At 31.0% G+C, this 13,725-nt stretch overlaps 1 protein-coding gene across 6 annotated transcripts in view; it reads left to right on the top strand.

The window, feature by feature from the left end:
* Positions 1–13,231, top strand: part of LOC111046946 (gamma-aminobutyric acid receptor subunit beta) — a 196,848-nt gene extending 183,617 nt beyond the window's left edge. For all 6 annotated transcript variants that reach the window (XM_039431262.1, XM_039431264.1, XM_039431261.1 and 3 more), the window contains exon 9: positions 1,551–13,231. In XM_039431262.1, coding sequence (XP_039287196.1) covers positions 1,551–1,886 — 336 coding nt within the window. In that variant the 3' untranslated portion in view covers positions 1,887–13,231. The remainder of the gene's footprint in view (positions 1–1,550) is intronic.
* The last annotated feature ends 494 nt before the right edge of the window (positions 13,232–13,725 follow it).

Raw genomic sequence — 13,725 nt, 5'->3', positions numbered from 1 at the left:
TTGAATCACACCCTCCGGAGACCAGGCCTGGTCTCATAGGTACCCTTGTCCTTGAAGGATAATTAAAGCATAATTTTCTTGTGGAAATAGCTTAAGAAATTGAAATGTGTCCGTACACATAACAAATTGTGTACAATGTTGTAGGTACTTATGTAGGCCTACTAAGCGTTAGTGTTTTGTTATTATCTATAAAGGCTCTATGACGTCATAATTCACGGGAAACCGGTATAATTAACAGAAAAAAAATTCTTCAACTGATGCTTTGCAGACTATGTGCAGAATTATTCTGATAATGCTTATGAACTAATATTCAAACTTAATAGGAAATTATTGTTAAATTTCTCCATATCAAGGTAGCTATGTAATAAACATAAATAATAAACAAGTTCGTGTTGGTCTATTTATTTTTGAGGTACCGGTAGTTGATGAATAAAATAGATGCTGTCTCTTCCACGTGTGATTGATTTTGAAAACCAAACTATAACTCAGTTTCAATTCTCAAGGCTTCTTCAGTGATTGAGTATGAACTCAATTACTCCAGTTTCACACCCATCTTCAGCTTAAACTCAATGAATCATTAAGTGTTTGAGTATAAAATCTTTTTTTCCAGTTCTTTCTCATCTTCAGCTTATATTCAACCACTGAGGATAATGTCTTAAGCATCAGAACTATAATTGCAACATTGTTTATTGCCAATATTAATACATGTTAACATTTCATAGTAGATATAGTATGAAATCATTCTATTAATTCCTTAGAGATAATTTGATAATGGAAAACAAAATTAATACAAGGGAAAATTTAAAACAAAACAATTTAAATACACTATTGGCAGCACCCAGATAGTATCTGATGAGATCAAAACCTGTCATGCCTGAAAACACGCTTAAAAAACCTGAATTCATATTTTCATGTCATTAAAAGAGCGTCCATCGTCCATGGTATCACAATATAACAAATTGAATATTGGAATTATAGTTTGGTCTTCAAGGAAAATTTCATTTGGAGTATACAACATCTATTCCATTTACCAACTACTGTACCTTGAAAATAGATACAAATTTGTTTATTATTCGAATTGAGTTATTTAAAATCACTGATTGATTTTGTCATCATTAAAACTCCATGGCCCGGTTGCACAAAAGTATGTTGGATTTTAACAGGGATTAAATGCCACAAGAACCAATGAGAGAAGGTTTTTTTTAAAAAACAAGATTGGCTCGTGCAATTTAATCAGTATTAAAATTCAACAGACTTTTGTGCAACCGAACCTATAAGTTTTATGTACCATCAAACGTATAAATAAGCTCTTAATCATAATAATAATAATCCAGGTACTTCAATGTTTTTTTTTCGTCACAAACTGCTTACTATTGAATCATTCTTTAAATTTATTGAATAAATTTGACTGCCAGTCGTTCTATTTAATAGCAAAAAAATAAACCAGGTACCTCTTCATTGAGGTAAATAGGGCTTTCACTTGTTTGATGAATCATTTGTGTGAATTATTGAGGTGAATTGATGTTGGATGTTGTGGAATTGTGTTGCAGGCGACCCGCTACAAAACGCACGACTCGAAAGGCCACTACAAGAGCGGTCTGGCCGGGGGCGGCGGCCTAGGCGGGGGCGGCACCCTCGACAACCGCACCAACGGCCGTCCCACCGACAAGGAGGCGGTAGTGCCACCTCCACCGCCTCCGCACCTCAACCGCTCCGAGCGCGAACTGAACAAGTTGTGCGGCATTTCGCCCAGCGACATCGACAAGTATTCCCGCATCATGTTCCCCGTCTGCTTCGTCTGCTTCAACCTCATGTACTGGATCATTTACCTGCACATTAGTGACATCGTGGCCGACGATATTGTGCTGCTGGAGCCGGATAAGTAAGGAGGCCGCAGGCGGATAATCGAGGAAACGAAGAAACGAAAAACGTTTGGAGGACAACGAAAGAAACGAGGAGGTAACTATTGTCTACAGAATGAAGGAGGAATCGAAGTGAATAACTAAGAAACAAAGAATGAACTGTGAAAGGAATGAATTTAAAATTTCACATCAGCTTTCATCTAGACAGGGAAAGTAGAGACGGAAAGTTACTGGTTGCCAGTGCCTTTCGTAGCATCACTTTCCATTTAGACGAATGCTTGGAAAGCTACTGACGGCTAGTAGTGCCTTTCATTACGTCACTTTCCATCAATTTCCATTAACACAGCGATGTATAATGATAAATGAGAATTGGTTGAATGTAACTTGATGAAAACCACTATCCTCCAGTAACTTGCCGTCTTTACTTTCCCTGTCTATAAGCCGCTGAAGAGTCCCATTACATTATCAAATACCTATTTTATAAGACGGATCCGTATTTCTAGGTTTTTTTAATCAAAATAACACCTAAAAAATCAATCTATGCTTGATCTGACGTGTCAGGAATTCAAAAATAAATTTGAACTCGTTGAGTTGGTACAAGTCACGGTGGAACAAATCAGAACGTACAAAGGATTTGCTTAAAATTTTCAAGAACTGATGACAACACACTGTGACTTTGGCAAAAATCAGTGACTGTCAATTTGACCAGCCTTATTTATTAGTGAACTGATTCCCTATTGAATAAGTATTGGACTATGCGCCCCATTACACAATCAAATATTTTATGAAAGGTCTCAGAGCAAAAATCTTTGATAGTGTGATGGTTATCATAGTTTTATTCAAGTCTAATAGAGAAAATCAAATCCCAAAAATAAAATAGATCTAATAGGATCACAAAAATAAAATTGTATATTTTATTGCCTATTCGACCTGTATTAAATTGTGGAACCCATTGCCTACACGTTTTATCAAATATTTCATTATAAAAATTTGATTGTGTAGAGTGTAGGGGGTTACGAACATAGTCTTGGACTACTCCAATAGCTAATCGGATCTTTAAAGAAGATTGTGAAACATCTTTGTCAATGCTAGGAAATATTTGATCGTGTAATGGGCCCCAAGCAATGAGCAGGAAACTGTAGAAGCATAACTGAAACTGTAGGAAATAAACTGAAGACTGTAGAAAATGAACTGAAAATCAATGTAGGGAATACGTTGCAAGTTGAAACAAACTGCAAATTGTGGGAAACGTTCTGCAAATTTTGAAAAACGAACTGTTTCCTCTTGCGGAGTGCAGACGGTATATCACCCAACAGTGTTTCAATAGGTAGTGAAGCAGTTCTTCATTTATTATTATTTCTGGTAGAAATCTCTAGTCATCTCTCTCTACACTTCCCGAAAAAAGTTGTTGTGAATCTCTGATTGTACTTTTCTCTAACATTTTGTCTTTATTGTAGCCAAACTCAGCATTTTTTATTGATTTTAAAGCATTACCTATTCTTATCCAACTCTCGGTTTTTATGGACTTCTGTTGAGATCTAATTTATTGTATGACTAGATTAGATTGTGTTTCTATCAATCTCTTATTTTATGAAAACTTTTATCTGTAGCCTATTCTCATGTAGGCCTAGGTACTAATTTGTATCTTGATTTGTAAGCATTTAATGCTTCTTTCTTGGAAAATTTGTGTATTCGAGTAATTACTTATTTGTATCTTCATTTTTTAGATTTCATATTCAAACCTCAATCCTTGAGGATTTAATTAATGCTAGGCTATTTTATAACAACAATTCGTTCCTTGATTTTTTAGCGCTCATATTTTTTACAGTTTATCAATTTATAATTTGACCAGACCTTTATCCCATAAAATGAGGATTTCAATAAATACTAACTTACATTCCTATATTTTCAGCGAGAATAACAAGATTTTCGTAATATGAATATTGGTGTGGAATATAAATAACATTGATGAAAGGAAGTATTATTTCAGAAAAATTTGGAAAAAAGGTGGTGAAGCCATCGTTAATAATTATCAAAAAATATATTATTGGGAGTTGACAGATGAATAAATTTTATGTATACGTACTGGATAAGAAATATAAAAGAGATGGAAGCTATCTTAAGAATGTCGGAAACGACTTTAAATTGTTATTGCTATTATTATAACAAATTGTTTATCAATTGTTGAAGTTTCTTGATTATTTTTTGTTAAATATTTACAAAAATAATTTATTCATGCTTCTAAGCACAAAGTTATAGTTGTTTAATCAAATTAGTATAAAAAATATAACTATGTTTTAATAGTTGTTTGATATTTTTCCATTCTAAATGAACATTACAGTATAGAGTGTTTACTAAAAGATTATCAAATGATGTGATTATGACAAATATTTTTTCTAAAACTGTTGGTTTTATCGTTCAAGACGGTTAAATTGAATTCTATGATATTGTTTCATTGATGTTGTTCAACAGTAATTGTTATTGTTGAGATGTAGGTAGAGATTATTCTAAGTTGTCAGATATGATTTGTATTCCAATATTTTTCATAAGATAATTATGTACTGTATTGAATTTTGCAAACTTTGGTGGAAGGTATTTTATTCATAGTTCAAACTCGTACGTTTCAATAAGTTACCATTTCCAAATGATTTTGATGGCAATAGTCGTTTTTCACTATATTTCTATGTTGATAAGTGAGTAAATATGGAATGTAGTCTATATGGACTTTGTGATTGTAATGATTCTAAAATCTAAAGATTTATGTCAACATTTTAGTTCACTATTAAAAAAATTAATTAAAATTGATACCTAATAGAAAATTCATGTTCATCAATCCAATAAAGTATTTCCATTCAATTGCTGTACCTGTAATGATTTCGGGGTAGTTGCTCCTCGATACTTGTAATTAAAGTAACTGAGTAACTACAAATACGTTAGGAAATACTTCCAAGTCTTCTATTGCAAAGTTTAACTGTATGCATGATATCATACAAATTGCGATACATTTGTTTTACTGGAACAAGCTTCACGATATGAATCTTTGTAAATAAGTACCTAATTAAATTGACATACCATACCGAACTATTGACCATAAGTTTTATTATTTATGCAATAAAAACTTTCGTAGCCTAACTGATGACAACCATGTCAATAGCTATTAAAATAACGAAATGTAATAAAAGATAAAGTTACCATGTATCCAATTATAACTACTGTATAATAACTTAAACAATGATGATACCGGTATATATTATCATTGAGGTTTGTACTCGACAAACTTCTGTAGTAAGATTCTGTTTGAACTGGCAGAATTGCTCGAATGGGAAGCATTGATGCTATTCATAACAAATTCTGTCAGTTCAAGGTGAATCTCACTATATGTATATTCATTACCTGTATTGCAAAGTAAAGCATGCACTGTCAAAGTAATAATAACTAATTATTATTGTAATATTAATTAATAGAATAAAGCAGACGTCGGTGTTGGTTATAATTGTGAAGAGGAAACGTGACGAAAATGAAGTTGACTGTGATTGGACAACGCTGTTCGTGTGTGCGCGCGTGTGTGAAAGGTGCCTGCTACAAGAACTCTAACGAGACTAAAAAATGTCTAATTCTATTCTAGAATTTAGAATTTCAAACGCTTCTTCGCAGGTACGAAGCACCGACCTGATTTCAGATTCTAAATAAATATATTTTATGCACATAAAAATTCAATGAGGCGAGGTTGATGTGACTAGTGTGTTAATATTATCTATATGTAGCCGATACAAATATACAATTAAAAGCCCGGTTGTGATTAACAAGACAAAAAAAATTGCCAGAGAGAGAAGAAAGCAGCGAAAAATATTGATCGTTAGGTTTGTAGATGAGAGAGAACGCGATGATTTTTTTCTGAGTTGAATAATAATGATTGAGAGCAAGGAAGTAAATAATAAACCAGTGTATGTATCTTTTGTGTACAACATAATAATATAATATAAAATAAAATAAAAAAACAAAAAGTGTATGAGTGATAGAAAAAAACATGTGAAGTGTAAATATAATCTAGAGAGTATCTTAGAAATTCATAATGAACAAAGACAGCAATTATTATATTCCATCAAACTGAACACAATTCGACGTTAATGAATAATTATTTAAAAATATAATACAATAAAATTAACAGAGTGAATACAATTATAATGTGAATGATGATACCCATAGGGAATCTGATATTATTGGTGCTCCTAAACTCTTTACATCCTGTGTTGATTTTGGAAGATTTCAATCAAAGTAGGTAGGCTCCTATTCACAACAGTCCTTTTGGTATCCGATATGAATAAGCTATAGCTATCGAAATATTCAATTACCATCAAATACCTACTCACACATCTATAAGTACCTACTTCCTGTACTTACTTATGTAGGCTACTCCATAAACTAATGATCTTCATATACTTACGTACTATATTATGGACTACCTAATTTTCCAGCTTTTTTTCTGCATAAGACTTGACAGTCTCTATTGTTCGATCCTTTTTTGGAAAATCTATCTTTTTCCAATCTTGCCGATAAACAAACTCAAATAATTACAACAGTAATTTACTCACTTCCAAAATAAATGTGGAGTATTAATTACTGTAACTTCCCTCTAACAATGAAATTTCTAATGCAATAGATCATCTTAAAAAACGTCTAATCGGTGATTTAATCTATCTGCACTGGAATGTCCCATTTGATACTGTACTTGATGCAATGATGGAATAGCTATTGAATTGTATTCAATCAAAAATACAAAACGTGTAACTCTCCTCCCTGCTAATGTGGCATTTTATTACCATCTAAATTTTAAAGAAGATAAGTACTCTGTTAAACAATTTTTTTTGATGTTATACATATTCGATATCTATGAGAAACAGACTAATACAGCACATAAAATATGATAGCCGCAATATTATATTATTGTTAGCCATCATGATTCTCTTTTCAGTATTTTAATGTTTATCTAGCCAAAATTCCAATGAGCATCAATTCACATTCACAATTTGACATTTTACAAGTGATAAATAATAATGTTGAACGGAAAAAATTTGAAACACTCACTCATTTTAAAACGAAATATTCATTTTTATAGAACAATAATAATTATTTCAGTATTAATTGTATGCCGATAGTTTTTTAAAATTGATATTTTAAATGTACAGTTACGGTATATATATATGGATAGTAATGGAGCACTTAGTGAATTAGATTTTAGCACGATATATTTCTCATCTGCAATATTGATTGTTTTTATACTTCTGATATAATTGTAAAATTCTTCGAAAAATAATGCAAATTATATCGTATATGATAGAAAACTAATTATTTTAATATCATCACTACAGAATGACTGTAATATTATTGAAGCTACTGTAAGAACTTTGTTCATTTCTCAGCAGAGCAGATGGAGCCGGAGCCCATATTTAGGAATCATGAAAAAGCAATTCGTAGCTAACTTTTAGATCAGCCCATGTTAGGACTAGATGTATAAGTTAATAGTTGATACTTTGAAAATAACTTAATGGTTGTGTTTTAAAAATTATATTAAAAAACTAAAAACAGATTCTAAATTAAGATGAGTTCATATAGCTAATATAAACACAAACTTTAATGTAGTTGTAATGATAGGTTTGTAGAAGGATATAGGACTGATGGATATGACTGGCAAGACGATTTATTTTCAGATTTCAGATTAAATTTCTTCTTGCATCTCATTTAATTTTTAATGGTTTGTTTTTTAATTTATAGGAACTTTTGAAAAACTCAATTAAAATTTGTTCTAAATTTTATTGATGTCACTTCAATAATACATTTCTGTAAACTACCTATTATTTAAGCTTTATTACTGAACTCTTAAAAATTGATATTTCAACTCTTTTAAAAGTGTCAATTTCCTTATAAGTATATTGGCCTGGAATTATTTATCAATAGTGAGATGTGGCAAATACTTTCAACTCTCATTCCAAAAGTGTTCATTACTCTCTACTGCCGTTCTACAATAATTAACTGGCGCCATAAAATTATGGGATACCAGCTAATCACTTGTATTTCAACACTTTTGGAATAATTCCAATAGACAAAGTATAGCTTACACGGTTTAGAACTATTGATCTAAATCATAAGTTGACTTCTATTTTCAAAGCAATATCTGTACAAAATTGAAGATGAGCGCTTTATAACTTAGATTAAATTAGTCCTTCAAATTTCTTACTGTTGTCAGAATATATTTGTTTTTTTTTATAAAGATGAAATAATGTTAATACTGCTGACATAACACAAATCGCCGGTGACTTGAAAGTAGTAGGAATTATTGAGAACGATTTGGAAGCCCTTTGATAATTTATTCTTGAAAAAGAATAAGGAAATCACAAGAAAGTCTTGAATTCCAATTGATAAATAAATTTTTGGAATAATTTTCAAGGACAGTTTTCTCAAAATCGTTGTAATATAGGCCTATAGCTTGAAAAGAATAGAATGTGACCTTAAAAATACGAGAAGTGAAGATTCTAGATCTAAACCAGAACTATACCGGTACCGGTACTAATATATTATAAGAATTTTATTTCCTCTTCAATTATCTTCCAATATTGCAAACGGTACTAATAGTACATGTTTTATTATTTTTCTCAAGGCCAGTTTTAGGAATCTAGTATTGATTATAGCGTTGATTGATCAGTATTGAGCAGTATTGATCAGCAGTATCTTGTCTTGGTAGACAGTACTATTAATGCATTGATTTGAGTTTTTCTTTTTGAATACTTTATACAAGAGTTCCTTATGTACAATAATATAGTCCAAATTATAAAAAAGGAAGAATCAATGAGTTTGAATTACAAAACTGCATTATTGATAATATGTTAAATTAATGTGAATGATCCAATGCAATTGAACTATCTTGGTATCACTTCTGCAATAAAATACAACGGTTCAAGTTAAGAAAAAGTACTTATTGTGAAGAGTTAATGAATTCACATTAGTATAGGCCTCCTACATTACATGCCAATATGTAGGCATATTTTGATCTTGGAGTTTTGAATTTATTAAATGTAATGCTGAAAAATGCAATATAGAAGAAACGATCTGGATTCAATTGTGTAATATGAATTATTAATAAAATAATAATTCTTTGTCTCTAATACCAATGTGAAGTTTTGAAGAACTCAATTCGAACTAGAACTGTCTTGGTCTCAAATCTGCAATAAAGAAAACATTTTTTTTAACAGAATAGAATGTCAGTTGAATTTCACATCATCTTGATTCCGATTCTCTAACGAAAACCATAATCTCTTTTCTTAATAAGCTGTGTTATGTTAACACATTATTTTGTTTTTATGTGTATGTGTTATGTCAGTTGTATTGGCACTATTTGGTGCCAAGAATCCGTTGAGTATGATTTTCAGTGACGATTCGTCTCATTGCTCAATTGTTCCTTGATGCGTAACGGAGTCCAACTTGCTAAAGGTGCTTGCCATGTCTGTGTAACGATTAGCATAGCAATATTAAATGTACTATCTTATCTCATTAGAAATGCAGAAATATGGGTCAGAGTTATATGCATTAGTGTATGAGTCTGACTGAACTTTTTGTGATCTAATAGGGGTACCAATATTGTTGCAGCTGGTCTTGATTGAATCATTTTTCTACAAGATTAAGTATTCAACAGATTTCCAGGTTTTAGGAGTTCTCGCAGTACCAAAAAGTGAGAGGAACCCAAGTTCCTGATGAATGAGTTTACCATCGCGTTTCGATCTAACAATAAATTGAAGTGTATTTGTATTCATTCATCAATACAGTTACAAAACATATAATAGAGATATGACTGGGCGATATTCATACTGGGCTTCATTTATTTACTAGATAAAATAAGAGTCGTTGCATCTTAAATATTCAGATTCTAATTAACTGACAAGTTTTCAAAAATGAATAGAGCAGACATCAATAATATTATACTTCAATCATATTGAAAATTGACCACTGGCTAGAAGAATAATCTTCAATATTGTAATATGATGATATGATTTATAAAATTGAAGTTTTATACATACGGTACTCGATGCTGTAGGATATTAGAGGAGGATTGAGAGGCCCTATTTCGTCTCAACATCACCTTACAATAGCAAAATAAAGAAGACACAAAGATGTGGTCATCTATTACAAATTTTAATTTAATAAATTATCAACTACTGTGTGAGAAATAATAGAACAAAGTTTGAAAACTTTTAGAAACGTTTATTAGTGTTATGGTATTTAATGGGCTAATGAAGAACAAAACCAATAAACGTCAAAGTGATGGAAGAAGTCTATTGAGCAGTTTTTTGGAAGAACTTGATAGGAATGATCCAATCAAGATCAGCAACAACGTGATGAGTTCTCTGTGAAAGGTCATGATAAATAATCAATGATAACTTGTAAATTTCATGTATATTATGTATGTGAGCCATATAAACTCATGCATAAATTTTAATCTCGTTTGTAACTCACAGGCGTCAACATATTCAGCCTCTCCTCACAACAACACGCAGCATTAAAATATTGTTTTTTAACAATACTAGATAGAAATGTAGTTGATATTATAGATTATATAGATTTCTTCAATCATCATCACTTTCCTGACATCAAAATCAAATCGTTATTTGATTAATTCAGAATATATACGACGGCAGATAATAATGAAAGGTTTTATAGTAGGCCAGTTCCATTCACAATCTCACACAAAACTGCTATCTCTCAATCACTCACTCACTTTTTCTCTAACGCTGTCTCTTTCTCTCTTGCTGTCCACTTCTTTCTCTTCCCAAAGTACCAATATTTCCTCTGTTACTTTCAAGAAGCATCCACACTGCGATATAAGTACAAAATTAGAGTCAATGGTGAACTGTTTAGTAGAGAGTTCTCTTCCTCTAGAAAACAATTTTTTAATGAATGAAATAATCTATTATATTACTTTTCTTTCATTAGTGTTTGTTCCATTTTCTAAAATTATTTAAAGCCTTCATTGTGATTAGATATTTTTTTGAATATCTTTCAGCCTTCAAGATAGAGATTGTTTTTGAAATTTCAATTCGAATTCACAAGGATTATTTTCCCTGGGTTACATTCAATCAGTATAGCTTGTTGAAAAGTGAGTATATAGCAGAATTTATTGCAATCCTTACTCAGAATGCCTGAAGAAATGCGAGTAACTTACTCAAATGCTACAACATCTATGATGACTTCATAAATAAATAAAATATTCTCTAAATATCATCTTATCGCAAAGATTCGCTGGTATGACTTTGAAAATTACTTCATGGTGAGAAGACATCCAAAGTTGTAGATTCACCCATCTCTCATCTCCATCCCTCACATAAGGCTACTCAAGCACAAGCCTGGAGCTCATTTGGGAATCACCATCAGCAGAAGAATGATATCGTATTCAATACAATACAGTTTGTTTAATCGAATCCTACAGAGGTTGAGTATGAGTCACAGTTTGAATAGTTGAGTTGATTTGAAGGTACTGTAGTTGTAATTAAAATGTAATTGTTTTAGAGGAAAAGAGTGCTCTTTACCTTGAGGTTCACAATTGACAAACAAGAACGGTACACACTGTCTTACACAAATACACTCAATTAACTGACACTTTCATTCATAAATTGACTCTCATTCATAACTTCAAATATGCTCGTAAACTTCCTACGAGCTGCTACCATCACTTCCAAACGATGTATTTGTAAATCATTACTGTAAAAATCTAGACGAGTAGGCAGATTATGAATATTCTAAACTATATATTTCACATAGCTCAATACAAAAATTGAGTATCCTCGAATTTTGTAGGATACCAGACGTCTTACAAAACACCCTTGACTCAACACATCTCATATTATGAAACAGACACTTATTGTAGCCCTGAAACAAGTAAGATATACATATAACCATTTTATATAAAATCATATAAAAATAGTATGTTCACAATGCTCAATGGATTAATAAAATATATATGTATTGGTGTTACATATGAAGTGCTGGGGACGCGCTCATATCTAACAATATATGTATATGGCACACTGTAATATGCGCCATGCTTGCTATCTATAGTTATATGTCAATTACCTTTGGTTATATTGAATATTCAGATCAACACTACATAATAAAGCAGTGTAACTCTAAATTTATTTATGTGCTTCAATTTTTTATTTTTGAAGATAAATTATTTACTGTATTGAAATTCTATTGCAGATCACATCCTCTTACGAAACATACCAACTAATTTTTTCCAAATATGATATCATGAAAAATGCACATTATCTAACTGTATCAATCTGTAATTCATTTTTTTGGAAGATAGTAGCCTATCTGAACATATTAATTCATAAGCGAAGTAGGTAGGCCTACCGTACATAACATCTTTTCATAAAAGAGTCTTACGTACCGGTAGGCTAATATTATATTCATTTAAAATGAAAGGTTTTTAAAACAATTTATATACTCAGAATAATTCTCTTCAATGTTTGTTTCCATTAAGAACTCCTTGTTAATTATCACTTTTGAACAATATAGCTTTTATTTATAAATATCTGACTGCTATGTCGTAATTTAATTGTTCAAAAGTGATCAGAATAATAGATTAAATAAGATTAGCCTACAATTACTGTGAGTTAATTGATATCACCTACCTAATCTACATTTATTGTAGAAACTTCAATGAATTAAATATTTCACCGTCAAATACTATGGAAAATCAAGCTATAAGTTACAGAACTTTAAGGAATAAGTTCCATAAGGAGGGTGCTATTCTTTATTGGAGTTGATTGCAAGTAGCTTCTAAAGAATTCTAAAACTTGAGATTATAGGCTACTCAATAGTAGTTGATTTATTTTAATACTTATGTATTTATTATATTGAAAATTGTATATCGTATTTATGGATTATGAATTACAGTTTGATCAATGAGTTGAATGAATCCTCTATGAATTCTTCGCATGATTTCAAATAATGAAGCAGATCATTAAATTTAAAAATTTTCCTCTTCTGATTAATAGGTACTCAGTTCTAAAGTAAATTATAAAGGTTTTTGGCATATACATAGAAAGCAAGCAGTTATATAAATATTTATAAATAATACTAGTTTTTTTACATAGAGCAATTGATTGAATGATTGCAAAAATATGTAGTGTGAAAGTAAACTGTGTAATTCAACTAATATTTAAAAACTGTAAATATTTTGCTCTATAAAACTAGTTTGATCAAAAGGTAAACTGAGAACATAATTGATGCAAAAAAATGTTGTCCTGGTTTTCAAGGTGATTTTATTTTATTGTAAAAAGAGAATATGAATAAAATAAAGTACATTAATACGAAAATATGTTTTGTTTTATTTGTATAGGTACCCTACCCATTCTTTTTCATTTTTGTCCTCTTTATTCTGTGTTGTATTGTTTCTTTCTAGATTTAGCTTGAATAGTTTTTCATTCATAAATAGTTTTATGACCAGAATAAAGAGATTTGTATAATATTTTTCCTTATATTCACTGGAATATAGGACAAACTTATGAAAATTGAATGAACCTCATTTATATATATGGGTGATACAATAGTCTACAGCGACTTGATCAATAACATCTTTGATCTCAATGTTTGAGTCAATTCGATCCCTATTTGTTGTTTATGATTTTATCCACAAAAAACCTTAAAGGGCTTATTTTCCGTCAGGGACTCCCCCCCAATAAAAGCCATACGAATATTATTATTATCTTGCAAAGATGCATGAGCAGTTTGAAAGCTATAAGCAAAAAAATGGAAGAGACACCATGTCATGTATACCTATAGTCCGAAATTCTCCTCCTCATATACAGCC

This window comes from Nilaparvata lugens, chromosome 6 (genome assembly GCF_014356525.2).
Source record: "Nilaparvata lugens isolate BPH chromosome 6, ASM1435652v1, whole genome shotgun sequence".
NCBI lineage: Eukaryota > Metazoa > Arthropoda > Insecta > Hemiptera > Delphacidae > Nilaparvata > Nilaparvata lugens.
This window is presented reverse-complemented; position numbering and strand designations above follow the sequence as displayed.